Below are 22,745 nucleotides of genomic sequence, written 5' to 3'. Positions count from 1 at the left end.
TTCAACTGTATTTTAAAACTACAAAAAATCATTTTCAGGCCACAGCAGTGTGGTTCCAAATCTTTTCTGTTTGATATCCTCCAACATTTTAATCTAATGAGTTTTTCTTCATGAACTCCACAGATCCATTTACAAATTAATGTAGCCTTTAAGAGGATATTGTGCTTTGTTTTTTAACACATTGCAACTGACTGTTTTTTTCTATGTATGTCACTTGCATCGGGGGTAGCTTCTTTTACCAATTAGCTTTTTACCTTATATATATTAAAGCAACATTATATAACGTTTGCACCTTAGATGTTTTAAAGAAGAAAATAGAAGACATACTTTATAAATCCTGCAAGGAGAAATTCCATTTCACTCTGTTGTTGATGTTACAGTACACACACATAGGCTGAAATACAATCACACACACACACACACACACACAGGATCCTATGGACTAATGGAGAGATGTCAGAGTGAGGGGGCGGCTCACAGCGATAGTCCTGAGCAGGTGGGGGTTCGGAGCCTTGCTCAAGGACACCTAAGCAGTGCTCAGGAAGTGAACTGGCACCTCTCCAGAATGTGTTTTCTGTTCTAACCTTTTTAGGAGTTACAGCTGACCTTTGTAAGTGAGTATCCGAGCACCACAGGTGGCAGTTCAATTAAAGTAATTATAAATTCACCTTAAAATCCGTCATCTATGTCAGTTGTAAGCCTGTAAAAACTTCGACCAATGTCTGCCATGAGGAAACAATCTGATGAACCAATCACAGCCTCCCTGTCTCCCTGCTCCCTTCTTTGATTATAAATAACATAATTTGAGTACACCTGGTTGAGATTTACAGGGAACAATAAAAGTGACGGGTAATGCTGATGTCAGGTGATGATGAGGTTGAACAGCAGCTGGTCAGTTCACTGTTGGTCCTCAAACTGACCGCTGCTCCAGTTAAACTGGTTTTTAACTTCATGACAATAACAAAATAGCATGCTGACCAGACAAGCTCAGCTGAGAAATACAGGAAAAGCTAAATTAGTGCCAGTAATGAACATAGTAATACTGTAGTTATTAGTCAAATGGCATCTATATAGAGACCCAAACAGATGCTTTAACTACTCCTGTGCCAGATGTTGTCACCAGCAGCAGTGTGCACATGTAAGGCCTCGAATCAGAGATTCTTCTGATTAAAAGGAATCCACTCGCTCATCTGATCTCTGGGAGCTATCAGTCTTATTTCCACACCAAGGAAAATACAACTTTTTATTACCAAAACGTCTCCCCGCGCTGCAGACAGACTCAGATTAAAAATGTAATTTGTAAAAGATGAGAAATCCACAAGTTTAAAGAGCTGACAGCAATGACACCGCAGAGTGAACAAAGCCAGAGGCTCGGAAGAATGCAAACGAGCTCTGCATGTCTCTGCAGATAAACGGTGCAATAACTCATCTGCGTGAAGCTTTTGTTGCCCTCAAAAGGAAACATGAGCCGGCAAACACCTGAGAAAATACACAATCCAGCACGAATCAACAGAGACACAAGTACAGTATCTCATGTGCACACAGTGCATTCCTTCAAGAACTGATCTTCTGTTTCATTTTGAGTTACTTGTACTTCACTAGCCGAATTAATGCTCCTTCATACAAATCAGAGATATTTCTATGTCAGCTAGAATCTTGTAAAATAGAGTCTTTATCATTTGTCTAGGTTACCGGATATGAAAACCTGTGTGCAACCATAAAAACTCTCCAAGAACTCCCTCATTTATTCTGATTTGCAAACTAGATTTATGAGACTCAACCCCTTGAGTGCAAAGAACGGAGACTTAAACGCTGCACGTACAGTAAAAGAAAGCCTTGACTGGACATTGTTTAATGCTAATGCTGGCTTCACCGGAATTGCTGAAATAAAAGTATCAGTTCCATGAGTCTGCAGATACTGTCTATCTCACCATGGTAACGATGACTGCTGAGGTCAAGTGTTCAAATACATAACAGGCAATTAGTCAAAAGTCACAAACAAGTATAGATTTATTATGATAAATATGGTTTGAGTTTAAGTACTCAAGTTCACATGTAGATATCATGTAGGTAAAATATGTACCTAAAGTAACACCTATCCATCACCATTGTCCACCACCTAAAGCTCTCTACACAGCGACACCTGAGTTCAATGCTCATAAAAAAAAAAAGGTAAATGTACTTCAGCGTGTATATTTATTTTCTTGTTTTCTGACTACTCATAGTGTTTTTACACCTCAGGTCACACCTACACATTCACACCCTGATAGTAGAGGCTGCTGTGTAAAGTGACCATCAGAAGTAACTAATCCCATTCATACACCACCAAAGAAGCAGCGTGAGCAACTTAAGGTTAAGGTTCTTTTTTTTTTTTTTTAAGATATATTTTTGGGCTTTTTGTGCCTTTAATATAGAGATAGGACAGTGGATAGAGTCGGAAATCAGGGAGAGAGAGTGGGGAATGACACGCAGGAAGGGAGCCACAAGTGGGATTTGAACCTGGGCCGCCCGCTTTACAGCCTCCATACATGGGGCGTGCGCAGTAACCACTGTGCCACTAGCGCCCCGAGGTTAAGGTTCTTGCCCAAGGACACATAGGACATGTTGCTGCAGGAACTGGGGATCAAACCCCTGACCTTCCAGTTGAGAGACGACCGACTCTACCACTGAGCCACATTTACAGACAAAAAGTGCCTACAGTATAAATCAAGCTTTTCCTTTAAGAAAAGAATACTTATTATTATTTTTAACCTGATGATAACAAATACAAACTGGGTAGACTGTAAATGAAAAAGATTTCCGGTTACATCTCAGAGTCTGGGTCGGGTCAGGTATCGACACAGAAATGAAATAAGGAAGTAAATAAAAGTGCAGTGAACCAGTCCTTGGCTGCTAAAGATACACACAGCAAGCAGGCAGCTGTGTTAAATAATTCTGGTTCACAAACGCACAATAACACATCAGCAAACACACACACACACACACACACACACACACACACACACACACACACACACACACACACACACACACACACACACACACACACACACACACACACACACAGCTATTTATGTGCTGGATGAAATAAGGGGAGGGGGGGAGGGGGTTCCAGGATACAGTGACATTTGTGCTTACCTCAACAGGGGCTGCTTTGGTGTCGGAGGTGGGTCACCATCTTGGCTCTGCGGTGGCTTCTTGGTCACCTGCTTATAAATGTTCCTGGCCGTCACCCCGAGCCACAGCATGGTCGAAAGGGACGAGTAGTGCAGCACGACCCCGACCTGGTGCGAGGGGAAAGAGGGAACATTGAGTTATTTGTTTGACTTTGCTGAACTTTTGCTCTATACAGTGTGTACAGGGTGCCTGCTCGGGAAAATGGAAAATGTCACACTTGATTATATTCCTGTAAGTCAGAGAATAGACGTTCAGGAAGAGCTGCCACTCCTCTCTCAAAAACATCATCAATGACACTCCAAGGGTGTCTCCACACACGTTTCCCCTTGAAGGGCTGCTTCGTCTGATCCTTCGCTAAAAGACAATAATACAGGAATAAGATGACAGGTTCAAAAAAGTGCTATTGAATCATCAAGGTTGTTTGGAATAAGAGCATTATGACGTGTTAGACTGGCGGATAGCGAGCAGCTCCTTATCAGTTGCGGTAGAGGACATGAGGTGTGCACGGTGAATAACAAATTTGAATATAAATGACTGTCACGTTGACAACTATGAGAGCGTGATTGTTTTTCCAAAACACACTGTATACATGTCTCCGCTCTGCCTCATTTTAATATTCATGAATTATCTTAGGATAGGGGAACTCTGCTAACTTTGTTTCAAGGCTGTCTGCTAACTCGTGTCAAGATGAGAGGGCTGAAAAGAGAAGGTTAAGCAGTTTGGATGATCAAAATGGACTCAGAGACTTTCCTCCACCAGGTCAGTCTCTTCAGGATGAACTCACAACCGCATACATCCAATCAACCGGCTTCTCTCCAGTCTGAGAGGCCCAGGGACGTGAAGCTAGCACGCCACAGTCCAGATGCTAATTGGAAGTGTCCTTGAGCTGGTTATAGGGAGCGGAGAGCGGGCGCTAAGTCAATCACCCTGCAGAGAGAACACACTTCAGGGCTTCATTAGTGCGAAAAAAGTGACAGGAAGGAAGTGTGTTTGTAATATGCAAATAAGTGAGGGGGTGGGCTTTTGCATGTGTAGGTTTGTGTGCATGTGAGTGAGAGGGGGGCAGTGATAACAGCTGGCTGATTAAAGTCCATTAAACACAATTTTTCCACTTCAAACACAAACAATTTATTGAAAGTGGATATCGATAGTGAAGCTCATTCAGAAGGTCCTTATACCTGCATTATTTATAACGGCCAGCGGGGGTTACATAAATTACACTGGTTACATAAATGTCCAACAGCCTGACTCACTAAGAATAGATTGGGATCGCTATGAGCTCCAAAGTTTGTGCACCATTTGCTCCGACTATCGGCTCCATCTGAAGGTGTAATTTAGCTAGCATGTAGTGCTAATGATATTCAGGTGCGAGCATGCACAGGACTTGTCCTGCTCCGTGCAGTTTGCTCTTGTTTCATGTCTGAATGTGAAGAGAAGCTTTTCGCACCTTTACTCTGCGCAGAGCTGCACTCTCATGTTGACGGAGCTCAATTCGGTTAGCATTAAGATGATGAGCTAGGAGGGGAGACTTTTCAAAGTTTATTGTGAGACCAGCCGAGAAAAATGTGAATTGAGTTTCATAGTTTATAACAAAGCTTCCTCCCTGAATGGAGAAAGAAAGAACTGAACAAAAAAACAACACTTGCATCCTTGTTGTTCATAATGGCTCCACACCTGCGCAGGTGTCAAGCACCTTGAAAGCCCTGGAGGAGATGAGATTTAGTATAGAGGGAAACATTCTTGTCATGAGTTGATGGGCTTTATTGCTTGTTACATGTCGTCTTTCACATAGCATGATGTTGTTGTGTAAATTGTGGTTCTATTTAGAGTAAGACAGCTGTGTATGATACAATCAATCTGGGAATGCTTTGCATGGCTACCCTGTGCTTGACAAGCCATGGAGACTAGTAATCCAGGACACAAATTGCAGCAAGCAATATGTACCGATCCATCCATTCAATCAATTTTCTCCCATTTATCCGTGCATGACAGCAGGTAAGCCCAGATGTCCATCGCTCCATCAACTTTTTTTTCCAGCTCCTCCTGGGGGATCCCACAGTGTTCCCAGGTTAGATGAGATATATAATCCCTGCAGCATGCTCTGCATCTAGCCTGGTGTCTCCTCTCAGTTGGAATTACCAGAAAAGCTCCACAGGGACATGGCCAGGAGGCATCCCAATCAGACGCCCAAACCACCTCGACCCTTTAGATGTGAAGGAGCCAGACCGCTGCTCCCAGCTCCATCCAGATGTCTGAGCTCCTTACTCTTCCTCTAAGGCTGAGCAACGCAGCCGTGCAGAAGAAATCATCTTGGCCAATTTATCCGTCTGTCCTTCTGTTTTTTTGATGTGTTCTCTCATTAGCTCACCCCGACTTCATGCGGAAAAGTGACTGCGGGGCTGACAGGAATAACTCCAGGTAATATCGGAGTGAACAACTTGGCTCTTTGCATTTATACATATTTTCAGGAGTTTTTACGCATGTGGGAAAGCACAAATAAATGGACACTTTTTCATGCATGTGACACATTTCCCAGTAATATAGAAATTGAGACCTAACGATGTCATCATCATTTTCAGAGTCTATTTGCAGACAACAGTTTTTAGCATCCAAAAAAAAGAGGAGATTATTTTGATGTGTCACTGCAGCAATGCATGAGCTGTGTGTGACGGTGTTCCCCAGTGCAAAAAACCACCAACAATCATATCATATAGCACCAAAACAGCTCAACAGTACCTGCCACTTTAAAGGTAGAAAACAGAAGATTAAAGTTTGTGAAGATGTGGAGGAAAGAACTGTCCCTGAGTGTTTGTCTTTGCTCTTATTTATGTGTTGCTATTTTTACAGTGAGCACTTCACTCGTTCATGAGAAATTTAGAAGCAATCAAACTTCTTTTGGTAATTAGAAGAATGTGTGCAAGTGACTTCATTTAAAAAGCAAGAAGACTTTTTACAAAGGTTCAATGCAGCTTGAGCGAAGTGTAGCACTTTCCCCGTCAGAAGAATTGTTTAACAATTTTAGCATATACTAACAATTCTAAAATCAAAAGTCCCTCAGAGCTCACTTCTGTACGCATATTCATTATATTGGCTCCCTACTGTTTTTGATGCATAAGTAACCAGTCTACCGGAAGCTTTTTACATGTGGGAGGGAAAAAAAAGAAGAGCTCAGGAACACTCAAATTGGATCCAGTGGAAGCACAAAGCAAATCACTGCATATACTGTAACGTCTCGAGCCAGCCTTTGCCATCACCACTAATTTCACAGTGGCCCACTAATGAGAAAAGCCTCTGTGAAGCATCTATAAGCTGACAGTTGGATGTAACCTCAGATCTAGGTCACATTTAACAAAGTTCTGTGCTAAATTAATAGGTTATTTAATGCCGGTCACACTCACTGAACAATCAGCTGAGATGTCTAAGCCAGATTTGGGTGGACTGAGGTGAGGCGAGGTGAAACGAGGACACGCTGTACGTTGTGCTGCAATATGTGCCAGCAGAGAGTGACAGCTGAGGGGTTGCTCAAATCAATGACAAAACGACGTCGTTGGAGAGAGATAGAAATAGAGATCAGAGCTGACTTTGAGGCCGTAAAGACATCGGAAGAGGCAGAGCTACAGTGCCACAGTGGGTGGTGGTGGTGGTGGTGGTGTCGGCGTAAGACTGAAGAGTGGCACACACAGATAGAAAGGAGGAAGATGAGTATAGGATGCAGGTGGGGATGGTAAAGGAGGAGGGGGTGGGGAGTGTGTGCTTGAAGTGTTGCGAGAGCTGCCAGAGCTAGTTTCAAAGCTCCTTGAAGTTCCTTCTGTCGGAGGGAGAGCATGTACTTATGTGTCCCCCTGGGAGGAGTGTGTGTGTGTGTGTGTGTATAGAGCGGAGGTGGGATGATTGGGGGGAGTACAGCAGAGCTCAGCCGGCACAGTGTGTGTGTACATTTGAACGTGTGTGTGCATCTCCTCGAGCAGTGCTGTAATTATCCCAAATGGTGTGTGTTGGGGCCGGACTCCATCCCACAGGAGCAGCGCGGCACCATCTGGGCTCCGGCCCAAATCTGCAGAGAGTCGCCCTGTTAGCAGTGATCGGTTAAAGGAGGAGCAGCAAGAAACATTCATTGGCCACGGGGATAAAATTAGATGAATGAATAAATGCTAAATAAGAGCAAGAGCGAGAGGAGAGCAATACAAGCCTGCAGCACCCGAAACTGACACTGCAGGACACAAAGCCTTCAGGGGGTTTTAAAAGGACCACTTTCTCAACTTATGGTGCAACAACAAGGTTTATTTATGCTGTGTTTTTAATGCTTTATACATCAGACTTTTAAGAAACTACAAAGGACAACATTTTGGTTGCCATGTCCATCTGGACTGTCCTTTTAACCACATTGAAATTCATCAGAATTTTAATGAACATTTGAATCCCTTACCTCCTTGCTTTATGATCAACTTAAAACTCCAGTTGTATTATCATCAAAATGGCAACACAGAGATTGTTCAAAAATAAATATTAGTGCTTTTAACTGCTAGAGTTAACAGCTGGAAAATTAACACTGGCTATACAAGGTGAATGGTAAATGTACTTGAGCTTGTAAAACATTTTTCTAACCTTCTGACTACTCAAAGCGCTTTTACACCGCATGTCGCACCTACACATTCACACACTGATGGCAGAGGCTGCAACAGTATGTAAAGTGACCATTAGCATTAGCTAATCCCATGCATACACATTCATACGCTGACTCTACAAATTGAGCCACAGCCGCCCTGGGGGACACTGTTGTTTGCATTGTCCTGTTAAAAAGGTTTAAGAAAATTCTGACATTCACCAAAGTTTTTTCTTATCTGCGGTTTGTTAAAAGCTAAGAACAAACTCTACACACAGAGCACACTTACTCACATCTCAGGGTAGGGTTGGTAATGTCATCCAGCATACACTATTTCTAATGTTCATTAAAATGCTCTTTACATCAAGACAGCAGTCAGTAAATCATGTGCTCTGATAAAAAAGACAGAAAAGGAGCCGTCATCTCTAACTTCTGTGATCCTGTCAAAACTCCCACCTGACACTGCAATGTGGTCCGGATGAAAAGGTAGCTATCAAATGCCTCGCTGTGCGTATTCTACTCTCGCTCGCACTCAAAGCACTTCACCACTGCGGGAGGTTATTCCACGTCTACCACAGGATGGCAGAGAAAGCTCAGCTCAAATGAGCCCCGCCACAGTAACTTGTAAATGCTCGCCACCGCTAAACAGAGCCGGAAAAGAAAGACAGAAGTTTAGAGACGCCTCAAGAACTGACATCACAATAAGGAGACAAACTTATGAAGGCACCGTTTTTCAAAATCAGATCAATGAAGAATTGCAGAACAATGTAAAATGGAGACAAAATGTACACAAACAACAGAGTTGTTTTGATCTGTATATTTTGCATGTTTATTGCTTTTATTTTTTTATTTGTTTTTTAATTGTTATAGTTTGCTGTCTTACATAACTCTGGTATACCTTGAAGTTGGGATGCAGCAGGGTATTACAGCTCTGGATCCCAAACATAAGATCAGCTGAGTGAAGAGTCAAATATTTATGGTCAAGTTATTAATATGATGTTTAAGGCAGGGAGCAGATGACTGAGGGAAGCTGCATCTTACGTCAAGCATCAACTCTTTCTCTGTCACTTGCAGTAGTGGAGGAAGACTCGACGGATGTGACTCGAGCGTTGACTTCTTACAGGCCTTCCTGTCACAGAGGCTTCCTCAAGGCAGCTCATGCAAAGACGTCTGGTATGAAACATGGCGCTCTGAATTTGAGCATATCGGGGTGGAGTCTTTCTGGATAAGGAGCCTCCCAAAGCGCTGGTGACAGCAGAAGAGGCAGCAGAGTCCCACACGTGCCGCAGCTCACTTTAAAGGGAGCTAACAGGGTGCAATGATGGAGACGAGGGAGTGAGTGACGGCAGGTTATACTCGGAGTGAACTGGAGAACTGGAGTGTACATCAATCTCTTTTTGGCTGCATACAAAGTCCACGCTGAGCTGAGCTGACAGGACAGGATGCTCTCCTCAAGCTGATGTTTCATGCTCGCACCATGGACAAGTTCAGCTATCAATCAACTAGAGATGGAGTCCAACAGGAACATCTGCCTTAACAACTGTGTGGAAAAAAATACAACTTTTCAATCTTAAATATTTACTTTCTGTCTTTCTGGCACAGACCTTCCCGTCGACGACCTAAAACAGGGGTTTGAATATTGTGCGAAAGATAGCCTCTCCTGAAACAACATAAAATGTCCTGCCCAATCTCTTTATCTTGATTTTTTAAATGTCCACTGTGGCTCAGTGGTAGAGTCCGTTGACTCTTATTCGGTAAGTAGGGGTTAGATTTCCAGCTCCTGCAGTCACATGCCGAAGTGTCCTTGGCCAAGACACTTAAACCCGACTCGTCAGCAGCATGTAAATGTGTATGAATGGGATTAGTTATTCTGATGGATACTTTACAAAGCAACCTCTGCTATCAGTGTGAGAATGTGGTGTGAATGGATGACTGTGACATGAAGCGTAATAAGCATTCTAAGTGGACTTGAACAGTGTTATATAAGCTTAAGTTCATCATTAAAGTTACTTTTTGGGGGCATGTTTTCCTTTATTGGATAGCACATCTGAAGAGAGACAGGAAATGATGGGCATGATGCACACCGCTGCTTCACATATCACTGTCTCACTAAAACATGAATCACTTTCATTTATTCTTTAGGCAAAAACATTATTGCCAATATCGCCTTGTTATTATGCTCAACTCCAATTTAGTGGAAACAATGAGTTGGGGTCTTTCAGAGCATACTGTATGTCATAAAGGGGCAATGGACTGTAGACATAGATTACGCAGATCATCCTCCCCCTGCAGCCTTGACTAGAACTTGCTTTTGACCTAGAAAAACACACTCACACAGGTAAGATGAGGTGAAGGGGATGAACACTTTTAAAGCCTTTTTAAAGAGATGTGAGTTCAGACTCAACAAACAGGTAAAAGTACCGAAGAGACAGTTGATCACATCTTTCCATTCAAGTCCATATTACACCTCTACAACTACAGATCTGTGACCGCAATGCCTTCAGCTTTCTATCAACAAAACATTTGTAACTTTGTAACCAAATTTGGTTGCTTGGCCTCCAGACACCAGAGTTTACATCATCTCATACTGTCATTAGCAAGTCCCCCTTTGCAAAGGACCCACTGGATTCTGATGTATTGGTACTGATGTTGCTCCATTGTTACAAACTTTATACAGTCATGGTCGTACTGTCCTTCCTTTGTGCTGTCTCCAGTATCTGTCTCCTCTCTCTCTCTCTCTCTCTAAATCAACCCTCACACATCTAAGAAGTTAGCTAACCAGATTATTCATCTTGTTCTCTTTTTGGTTTTTATATTTTCTCATGCTTCACCTCCCTTGAAGTCCGCCGGCACCCCCCGAGGGGAGTCGCGCCTCGATTGAAAACCTCTGACCTAAAACATTTTTAAGATTGCTCATCTGTCACTTTCCACAAACAAAACATTCCAGTTAAAGGGGAAACTGGGTATTTTTAACCTAGATCCTATTTTTACATGTGTTGTTGTGTAAATGACTAGTTTGTCTAAACACCTTTTTTGAACTGCTCCAGTAGATTGCTTCAGCCTGCAGCTCGTAAAACAGCTCACAATGACTGCAAACCCTTGTCAGCAAATGAGCCTGATCAGAGTATATGTCCATGAAACGTTCTTGTTTTTGACACTGACCGGCTTGGATTGTTACTCTAAATGTCTGGCAACATTACAGAAATGATTTCTGCAGAGATGGACCTTTGATTTAAAACAGCCATTACATTACCCTTTTAAAGCCAAAAGGCTCCTTTGATAAAAACAGTCATTTTACTTGCATAATCCTTGATTTGTTGGTCTGCTGCTGCTGCCTTGGTTGGCCAGTTAGTTTGTTTTATTGTGTAACATTGTGAATGGTAACATCAGATCCATCACAACACCTTTGGGAAACACAATCAGGCAAACAAACAAACTGATTTAGACTTGTTTAGTCTAGCAGATCCTGTGTCCTGCAAGATCATTTTCTGTTTTTGTCAGTGGAGTTTGGTGGCTTAAAGAAAGCCATGCATGTAAAGGACGCATCTTGCTTGTCAGAAATAGTCAACCTCAGATCCTGAAATGTTGTCACAGATCTAAAATAATGATTTGAGCCTTCGGGATTTTTAGTTTTATAGGTTAAAATGCAAAGCCCTACTTGTTTCAACTCCATTCTCGCTGTTCAGCAACCTAAAAATAGTGAGGTACCAGCGGGCAAGAAAGCCTTTCTCTGACCCGTTTCTAAATCTGCTCTGACATCCCAAATCTCCACGTCCCTCCTCAAGTCTCACTAAGTCATTTGTTACTGTGGGCTGCAGAGATGGAGGCACCACCCATGTGACCACACATTGATTGCAGAGGGGTCGGAAAGTCCAACTGCAGGGACACACTGCTGCATCACAAAATGGTGACTGGCTCTCCTTCATCCATCACCGTGCACAGAAGTAGACAGTTTTTTTTGTGTAATGAAATTCTGAGACGATCCACAGAGATTTTCAACTGCCATGTTTTAATCTTTGTCTATTTATATTTTGCAGACTAAAGGTCGAGTATTTGTCATTGCGTGGCAAACAGCTGAAACAAGCAGGAAAGAATCTTTTGCAATTGAAGTCAGGCGGTGGTAGCCTGGTGGTTTGTGAGTGCAGCCCATGTACAGAGGCTGTTGTCCTCCAAGCATGCAGCCCAGGTTTGAATGCGACCCATGGCTTCTTTGACCAACTCTCTCTCTAAATGATTTCTGACTCTATCCACTGTCATGTCTCCAAATAAAGGCATAAACATTTTTTTTTAATCCACATGTATATAATAATCTATACAGAAGTTTAATGGAAGTGAAAGTAATGGTGCTTTCAAACTTGTGATAAAATCCTACATACATTTATAAGAGTAAGATGAATGTGTGAAAACAAACACTCAAAGCTTTTACGCCGACATTATGCAGATGACATTTTCCCACCTGCCCGGTAGAAAAATGTTCCCAGTAAAGTCAGGGTGAGCTAATGTGAGAACACAACAAAAAACGTTTAGGGAATTTCATTGCGAGCGAAGTGGAGGGTGGTTACGTTTATAATCTGCGATCGTTTTGATTCCGTTCTATTCGTATCTGCTCGGTTGTTGAAATTGTGAATTAGTCAAACTACACTCAGCATTGATATCCAGGGAAAAGTTGTGTCAGACTCTGTTGCTTCATCCACTACTGCCGTGTCATTCTTTTTTAAGTCATGCCTAACCTCCAGAGATCCGAAATTTGTACTCTGCGACTGGCAGAAAAAATTCAGGGTGAAGGTGAAAAAGTTTTGTGTGTGAAAGAATGAAAAGTAAACGACTGACGGATCAACATCAGTAGAAACATGCCGCTAGCCTGGCCAACATAAAGGGTTAACCACAGAGGCTAACGTGCTTTGGTGAGAAATTTCAAACACTGCTGAGCACTGACACATCGGACCGGCCCCGAGCCCTGTGTTAGAGCTGTGCATGAGTGAAACCACTGAGAGACTGTAGTGTACACAAGTGCTCCAGATATCAGTGTCATCTGTATATCTTTTAAACAGCAATATGGCCACTGCCATATTGACCCCAGGGATATCTTATTGTTTTAATTAAGCCGACAAGGATATGATTTTAGATATATTTTTTTTAGCAATTAACAATATGGCTGCTGATTATTATTTTTTTTTCTCTTTGAGATCATTTTTGACTTGATTAGAAAGGACAGCTTGAAAGAGAGACATGAATTTGGGGGAGAGAGAGAGAGGGGGGGATGACATGCATCAAACAGCGTCAGGTCAGCGTCAGGTGATCATACCAAGTCACTTTAATCATCACTTGTCTCTTTATCTTGTCATTCTATGCAAATACTGCCTCAATTCTCAATTCCCCCCAGTTAACTTCATCACTCATTTTGTACTGTATATACCCCCTGTTTTTTTATTTTTATTTTTATTTATTTTTATTTATCTTATCTATTCTGTTTAATGTGTATTTGTGAGCTTTCTTGTCTGTACTGCTGTAACGCCCGAATTTCCCCTCAGGGGATCAATAAAGTACTATCCTATCCTATCCTATCATAGGTCTGGGAGTCTGCAACCAGGACGGACCGGATGAGGACTGTAGCCTCTGTACATGGGGCGCCTATACTCGACAAATAGCATCCAAATTTGTATTAATTGGAATGAAAAGTGTCTGAAATATGTGGATTTTGCACTGATATGACTCTAACAAATAAATATTCAAGAAGATTAACCATTGTCAAGTTGAATTCTTGAGCAGGCCACCAGCTGTTCAGCTCAGTCCAGCTGACAGATTCTGCTACACATGAAACTAAAGACTATAGATTTAGAGAAGGCCTACATTCTGCTGGCAAAACTACATAACAACACCATTTCTAAATAACCCCATGCAATGGTTTCTACATTATATCCATCCATCCAATATCTATACCGCTTATCCCTTTCAGGACCCCGGGGGGGCCTGGAGCCTATCCCAGCTGTCACTCTGGACTGTTCTCCAGTCAAACACAGGGACGACATACAGACACAAACAATCATTCATACTCACATCCTCTCCTTACAACTTACAGTCACCTTTTTACCTAATGAGTAAGTCTTTGGACTGTGGGAGGAGGCTGGAGTACCCTAAGGGAACCCGCGCATGAACAGGAACAACATGCAAACTCCACACAGAAAGATCTCATCCAATGGGGAGATTCGAACCAGTAACCTCTTTGCTGTGAGGCGACAGCACTGACCACTGAACCTACATGCAGCCTCTGCATTATACAGCATGTTAAGAAGAAAAAAGGTTCCATGTTGGTGCAAATAGTGGTACGATAAATCTGTGTTCGGCCCATTTCGGCTAATCAAGGCACCCGATCTATGGCATTTAGAGACCATACAATGACTGCTTCGTTCTTCTTGGTACACAAGATCTAACCCTTCTTAAAGTACAGAACATATTAGACACACACACAGAGAAAGTGCATGCCAGGAGCCTGAATCATTGTTGCTCATAGAGCAAACCCTATAACTAACAGAGCGAGAAGGTCATACATGCAGCTGAAGCATGAAAAATACTAAAAGCTACATTACTTTACAACCATATACTGCACTCAGATCCCTCGTCTCCAACACCTGAGTGGACATTCATAATCAATTTTGTGAAAAGCTTGGAGAGTGGGGATGAATGAGAAGGGAATGCACTTACTGCCTGACAGATGATGGGGTATTTGATTCGATTGATGCCGCCGGCAAACACAGCAAAGGTCAGAGCCGTGTGGAAGCAGAAGTTGAGGAGCATATGCCATCCTTTCCGACTGATCCGGATCGCACTGCAGAAAAAAAACCAACAACAAGATTTAAAGAATTAGCAGGGACAAACCAAACTAAACAGTGATGTATGAACATGTCAAGATCAAGGTACATCGCCCATCACTCACATCATTTTTGATATAAACAGGACTTTTATACGTTCAGTAGGGATTGCCCTTTTGTGCCATATAGATTAACAACCAGGAGACTGCGGCTCGAAGAGTTTGAGTAGAGCCAACAAGCCTTAACATGTGCTGAATGGAACATTTTAAAGTCCACAAAACATTTTACCCTTGGCCCACTCTTTTAAATGTTTGAAAGCTGAGTCAACATGATCCTATCAATCAATTTTTTTTTTTTTTTATTATTTAGGGCATATTTTATTTTCAATCAATCAATCAATCAATCAATCAATCAATCAATCAATCAATCAATCAATCAATCAATCAATCAATATTTCAATCCAAATGTGTTTCTGTTGTAAATACATTGAATTGTATAAAACTATTTTCACCAAGCTTTGTTAAAGAGACCGTTTGTTAATTTGTCTTTGTCTGACTGAAACTTGAACATTACAAGAGGAAGAGCCAAAAACAAAAGGTACAGTGTCAGCAAACATTACTCATGGTCACTTTAACTAACTTACTATATTAGAACAATAGTACCTCTTTATATCTTAGGAAAGCTACACAGACACTACCAGGAGGCTCTCCATCAATACTAGAAGAATAAAAGATGAAGTAGAGGCTAGCAAGGCCTCCCCCCCACCCCGTCAACTCTGTGTTGACCGCAGTCAAGACGAACAGGTGAAACCGACCTGAGGAAGAGAAATATGTTTACAGACGATGTATCCGAGTATAATTTACTTGACATTCTTAAACAGCAGCAACAGTACGGCAGCTTTCAGAAGCAGCTCACGCTTCCTTATGTAGCGGTCTTTGACGCAACATACTATGTTTCCACGACAACAATAAACATTTTGTCTGGCATGGCGGACTATCATGGCGGCCGCCTTGACAAGACACGTCCCGTTACAATGAACGCCTGTACTATGAAGAGAGTTCAACATACCCTGGGTGTCTTTTGGTTAACTGGCATTGAACTTTCAGAAGATATTGTTTACAGATATTAACTTTAAAGTCTTCAGAAATGAGAGAAAGTGATAGAATTCATTCTTAAGTATCAGTTTAAAGACATGGAAAAGGTCAAAGACTGTTAACAGGGAAAAATACTTTTGCTAAGGAGGCTAAGAATAATTGAAATCCTCAGTCGACTGAAGTGTAACACTTCCAACAAACTGTAAAAATGTAATTTAGATTGATGGACCTGCAGGCTCAGAGTTACTACTGATTCTTGGAGAGCACTCAGTGTGTCCTACACATCCCTACACACACTCTTTCACACACTCTCACTCACCCGTACAGTACATGCAGGGCTATATGAACCAAAATAGGGATCGCTCTGCTGGTTTGATGATGAAATAAAAAGGGATTGTTTTCAGTTGGCTGCACCAATTGAAGTTCTCACAATGTAAAAACTATGCACTCATCTCCATTATGGAGTGTATATGATGAGTGGGGGGGGGGAGGGAGTTCACAGCCGTGGGCAGGGCACTTAACCCACATCACTGTCTTCATCCAGCTGTTAGAATCTCGGCTAAATAGGTCAGACAATACTAACATATTAACAGACCTTGTTCAAGTGCTTTCCAGCGTCAGCTCGCTGCTTTTCATCGATACAGTCACTGTCACCATTTGGAATTATATAACCCAGAGCTGGAAATCTCCACTCCCCAAAATGGAGGAGCGGAGCCCCAGCTGCACGTGAGCCAACTGTAGATGAAGCGGTGGCTCAGCAGTGAGCTGTGAGGCGTGTCTGGGGCCGGGCTCCACCGCTCTGTGTGTGTGTGTGTGTGTGTGTGTGTGTGTGTGTGTGTGTGTGTGTGTGTGTGTGTGTGTGTGTGTGTGTGTGGGAGGGGGGAGTTAAAGCTGCTGCTGTGGATACCTCCATTGCAGCCTGAGTGCTGAACTCCATCCAGCAAAGAGGCCATAAATCAGGCCAGCTCCTGGCCTCCCTGGAAGGGGGTTTTCATAGGCTCAGCTTTGGGCTTTCATTGGGTCAAGTACATTAACCTGGCAACCACCTCCCTGAGGGTGGGAGGGGGAAACAACTGTCCCCTCATCTGCTCTCTCCACACTGCACCCACCTCTGAGCCTACGGGACGATAAAGCCATGGACAGTATAATATGACACATTATACAATGGCTAGTTTCATAGGTGGAGGACACATTCCAAACACCTCAGTGGGTCTCATAAACCAGAGGAAGCAGAGCTGTTACAGAGAAATATAGAAGAGGTTTCATGCTTATTATGACGGAGGAAATGAAGCAACAATACTATGCTGTCTTATTAAATATCCAAAAAATAAGCCAAAGTCATATATTGATGTGTGAGATAATGTTTGATTTGTTTGCTTGTGTTTTGCACATTTGAATACAAATGTACAGATCTGGTATAAATGGGCTAGTTGGGCTAAGCCCTCTCTTTCTAATGCATAAAGATGAGAACATTATTCTAATCTGTCTGTTTTTGACTTTAAATGTAGCATCACTGCTATCTCTGGCATGATCATGGCTGGAGTTTTGTAATAATGTTCAAATAAACCTGTATACTGCACATTTGACATAGACAAACATATAACTTGTGTTCAATAACACCTAGCAACCCTTTAACCATAGGGGAATTTACATACTAGATTATAAAGGTCTCCACTCTAAAGGGACATATCTGTTGCTTAAGCTGCTAGTTTCTGCGCCATTTTCACAAGCTAGCAAAAAAAAACTATGTCAGTCTGACGCAAGCAGCAACCTCAGGTGTTGAAAATGAAGCCAATGCCAATGTGCGTAAAAAACTACAGCTCCTTGAATGTCTATTTGGAAATATCTGTAATGTCAATTTTTACAGTAGAAACAAACATGTCTTTATCAGTTCACTCTGTACGGGGTTCATTTTTTCATAACTCCTCTGGTTTGATTTTGTTTAGAGTTAAATGTAAATATGCATAATTGAGGTCATTGTGAATTTGACTGACAGGTGGACGCTTCGCAGCTGTTTTCCAGGAGGCTCAATGCCCGCCCAAGCTCCACCTGTTAGCCTGTTTCCAGACTGATTGGAAGATATGTGGAGAAAGCATTTCCAACATGGTGACTGTCATTGGTCTTAGACCGGCTGTTCAGAAACCAAAGGGTGACGTCACTGCAGCTACGTCCATATTTCTTACAGTCTATGGTGTGAAGTGGTGAACAGAGGGTAATGTTTACTTGTTTGCTTTGTGTCTGCTCCAGCTGATAGTGACACTGAGCTGTGAGTCTGAACCAAAACAGAAAAGTAGTAAGATGTAAGATACTGAGCTAGAGCTCAGTCTGGTGATAATTGTCTCTTATATTTTTCCTACAAGTGCCTTCAGAGCCCCTTTAAGTATCTTATTTTATTGCTGAAATATATGATTTTGTAAAACAACATGAGGCAGCAGCATAGTATTGTTGTTATGATTCAATTAAAGCTGAGATTATCGCTCAGCTCTACAAGTTATCACTGTCTTGTTTTTCGGGGGGGGGGGGTTGTTATCGTCAACATTTTTCACCTAAATGAAACATACATGCTGATAATGCAACACATAGACCAGGTTCTGTTTCCGTCCCCCTTTGTACAGGTTTATGCACGACATGTGGGGATAGTTTCCCCCATTGTTATGGGATCAATGAGAAGACAATTGTGATTTTACAAGATTCCCAGCATGCCTTGGTGTAAACAGAAGCCAGTCAGTCAGCAGTGGGCTAACTCTAATCCTGTAATTATAAGCCTATACAGTATGCCCTAAGAGTTCAATAAGTAACAAGAAAAGTTGTCCTGTATTTCTTGCTATTATGTTCCTTGACTGTTATGGTCCCATAGAAAACCTAAAAGTATGATAACTTTTAGGTGATCGGAACGAAAGTCATTACAAAACCATCACTAGTATTTTAAAATCCTTTTAATGTTGTAAATGGTAAATGGACTTGTGCTTGTATTGTGCTTTTCTAGTCTTCTGTCTACTCAAAGCGCTTTTACACCGCAGGTCACATCTACACATTCACACACTGACGGTAGAGGCTGCTGTGTAAAGAGACAATCAGAAGTTACTAATCCAATTCATACACATTCATAAGCCACAGACGAAGTGCAGGAGCAATTCAGAGTTAAGTGTCTTGCCCAAGGACACATCGGACATGTTGCAGCACAAGCTGGGGATCGAACCCCCGACCTTCTAGTTGAGAGACGACCGACTCTACCAACTGATACACAGCTTTGTTGCGGCCAGCAAGCCCATTTATATTTATGCACCAATATGATACTGCAGAATTCCCTCCTTTAAATCAGTAACTTAAACAGAAAGTTACAATTTGGGATCATGGATTTATTTTGGCTGCCAATGAAAACTACAAAAAAAAACCAACATTTTTTACATGAATTTTAAGTAGACTTTCTGTCTTCTTCCCCCTCCCATGACCAGTGAAGAATTCCTTTTATTCCAACAATATGTAGAGAACATCAGTGTATTTGAGTTTTAACATGGGAATATTTTAAGAATAAAAAGGCACCAATTGGGTTCAAAGGATTCCAGTTTCAAAGACATGAAACCCACCACTGTGTTCTTTTCAAGGCTCATACATCATGCAACACCATTTCACCCACAAACACAGATTCTCTGTTTGGGTCCAGACCTTTGAATCTACCAACTCCATCAGACTGACTGAGTGTAACCAGATCTGTCTGATTCCGTCTGCCTGATTCTGTCAGACTAACAGATGCTATCTTGGCTTGAAAAGAACCAACAGCACGCACTGCATGCAGATATATCTGTACGTGTGTGTGTGTGCATGTGTGTGCATGTGTGTGTTCGTGAACTATCGTGAACAAGTGACAGATTCAAACAATCTACTGTTCCAATCCTCAAACAGCCTCCCTCACATCCTGCCCGTTTAACACGCAGTCCCACGGCTTCACAGCTCGGATACTGTCAGTCCACTGGAGTGATACTACACAACTCGAGTGTTGCTAAACACAGATGTGTTTTAGTGCTGGGGAGTGTCTTTGTGGAGGGCGAGGGGGTGTTGGAGTTTGTTAATGTGAGCGGTGGTGAAAGTAAAAAAGCCTAAAACCCTCCCCTGAGTCTGACACATGCAGCACAAAAGCTCTGGCTTCATATCTTAAATATGAGCTTGTTCTCACTCTAATCTGGGCTGGAATTAATGTCTTTTTGTTCTGAAGAGCACTCCATGATGAATGAGTGCGTTCCTATGTGAACAAGTAGCCAGGTTAGATCAGGGTTTTTAGAGTATCCCAGTTATGCTTTAGCCATTTAACCAGAAAGGTCAGGTCTTATGCACGAGTGTAATGTAGGTTTTTTATTTCTGGAAGTTAGTTGTGTTGGTTGTGTACATAGGTTACGTAACCTTTATAATGAGGTTAATACTAATTTAAACACAAAACATGATATTTTTCTTAAACTATCCACTTAGGTATCTACACAAAAACAAACTATTTGCAACATCGATCCTAGGGTTCTCATTGTTGAAAGTCCAAAATATATTTAATATCGAAAGGCAGCTTATTTATTATCACTAACTTGACTTAGTTATTTGGGAGTTTAACTTGAAGTTGCTAATGTATCAATTCTAGATTCTAGAAGTGGCAACCTCCTGCGAAAAACTGCAGTTCCTCAAGTGTCCACTTGAGGCCGGCACAAAAAGCCCCAGAAGTCCCATACACACTCCATATTAAAATGTCAACAGATGGAATAAATACGTGTATAGCTTGCTAAAAATACTTATTTTATTCTGAATAGCTGAAGTCTATGTAGGCACCCAATATAACAGAGTTGAATTTTTTTCAAACTAATCTGTTTTGATTTCATGAAGTGTTAATAATAATAATAATTAGGGATGTGACTGATTCGACTGCAAGCAGGTACGTTGTCGATGTTCTCTTGGAGGCTTAAATCCCGCCTCAGCTCCACCTCTTTGCTTGTTTCTAGGTTGACAGAAAGTTAGGATGGGCTCGTTGGGCTTCAAAAGTCCGCTTCAGTAACCAAAGAGTGACATCACTGAAACTATGTCCATGTGTTATACAGTCTGTAGGAGCTACTTTGTCTAGTTATTTTGCATTTGTTATCATTTTTGTATTTTGCATGACTTCTTTATTTTTATCACAATTATTCACACCATTTGTATGATTGTAATTTCCAAACCAGTTAATCATAAATGTTCTCTTTTTTTCATTGTCTTGTTTTAATAATGTTAGAAAGAAAAAAATGACCTACTTCTAGATTTTAGGCCAACTAAAAAAAAACTTTTGCACAAAACAAGCAGAGCATCCAGCTGTGTGTGTTTTTACTGCACATGAATCAAAAGTCGCCTGCAGTTGTGGAATTGCTCCTGTGTAAATTGCAGTTTTCAGTTTTGTCTGCGGTCGATACTGCAGTGCCAGACGACATAAGTGATGCTGCTGTTTGGAGGCTCAGATGCTGTCATCAGTGTCTGACTGCAGAAGGACGCGCCCTGTCTCTGCCCAGGTGACACAGATGGATGCAAACAGTGGAGGCTGCAGCACATTCACACAGGCGCACACGTTCTACATTTGAGTCCCAGTCAGGACAGGAAACCATTAATACAACCCAAGATTTCTCTCAGACAAACATCAGTTTCATTCTTACAGTAGAACAATTGATTCTGAAAATGGGACATGTGAGACGTTTTTTCTTTTCTGTTAAAATGGATGGAGAGCTATTACAATAATGGCGCATTAACGTCAGCGACATGATAAAGTGACTGATGATCTACAGGAACAACAGATGATGAATTGGCGTGCTGAAATAATCTGCCAGTCAGGCTCCCTCTTGCTGTAATAACAGCATCCAGTGTGTTTGAAGCTGAATAGAGGAGACAGATGCCACAGTGTCAAAGAGCCGCACGGAACCTCCTCTGTCCTCATCTCAGTATGTAATAAAAGGAACAAAGGTGGCCTGAGAAGCCCTTAGAAATCCATTAGAAGCATATATTTCTGCTCAGACTGCTTGAAGCACACGTCTACATACACACCTGTGTGCGTGCATGTGTGTGTGTGTGTTTTACATCCTCTTAGTCACACAGGCTGCAGTGCTTTACGACGGCCCAAAGCTTCTGACTCACAGCTCAGTCAGTGTTGGATCTGTGACAGAGGCCTCGAAAACAAACTTAACCACGAAGGAAAGATTGCATACGCGAGAGAAGAAGTAAATAGATGTGTTGAATCTCAGTATTTTCAAATCATGAAAATTTTTCTTATATTTTTGGGGGTCAAAATGACAAATTGGTAGGTTTTTGGAATCGCTCCAGTTGATTGTTTCTACACATGACGGAAAGAACTAGCAAGGACGGCCGGTATAAATGGGCTAGCACGGCTAAGCGCCCTCTATATTATACAATACAGATGAGAGAATCATTCTTCAAGAAGTTGTTTTAAATTTTGGTGGACCTTTGAGTAGCAACCAAACCCAATTAAAATATGTGATATCGCTATATAGGCACTGCAGCATCCTCTTCCAATCACTTCCATAGTGTAAAATGGAGTCATGGCCCCCTTGGCTTGCTGATCATTTGGGCTAAATTCATTCAACCCACAGGGCACCGTCTTCTGACCAATGACACAACTGTAGAGTTACAGACTGAAGACCCCAATCAGCATCTATTAACTTCAGAAATAAATGGTTTTTGTGAAGCAGTTGTGATCACACTACATCCACTAAAAATGGTCATTTTAATGCACCTGCAGGCTCAGTTCATTAGGCTAAAGCAGACCTACTCAAATGGCGGCCCAGGGGCCATCTCCAGCCCGTGGATGACATTAGACTGGCCTGCAGATCAGTTTTATTTACAGTTAAAAAATAAATCAATAACAAACGGGGGGGGGGGGGGAACTTGTGAATGACTGTCATTGTTGCCACAGTAAAGTGTTAAAAACAGCAGAGCGCTCCCGTTTAATAGAACATCTTTGGTCCTGTGCTCGCAGCCTATCACAAGCTTGTGTTGTTGATGGAAAAAACAGCTTTCACGCAGTGTACTGCTGTGGTGGGCCTGCTT

The 22,745-nt window shown here is 41.9% G+C and overlaps 1 protein-coding gene across 1 annotated transcript in view; it reads right to left on the bottom strand.

Moving 5' to 3' along the window:
• The window catches only part of LOC132975873 (adhesion G protein-coupled receptor A3), a 198,574-nt gene that overhangs the window by 10,133 nt on the left and 165,696 nt on the right, over positions 1-22,745 (bottom strand). The window contains exons 16-17 of the mRNA XM_061040715.1: positions 14,483-14,606; positions 3,139-3,284 (exon numbers count right to left, since the gene is read on the bottom strand). Coding sequence (XP_060896698.1) covers positions 3,139-3,284; positions 14,483-14,606 — 270 coding nt within the window. The remainder of the gene's footprint in view (positions 1-3,138; positions 3,285-14,482; positions 14,607-22,745) is intronic.

Source organism: Labrus mixtus, chromosome 6 (assembly GCF_963584025.1).
Source record: "Labrus mixtus chromosome 6, fLabMix1.1, whole genome shotgun sequence".
Taxonomy (NCBI): Eukaryota; Metazoa; Chordata; class Actinopteri; order Labriformes; family Labridae; genus Labrus; species Labrus mixtus.
Note: the sequence above shows the minus strand (reverse complement) of the source record. Positions and strands in the feature narration are given on the sequence as shown.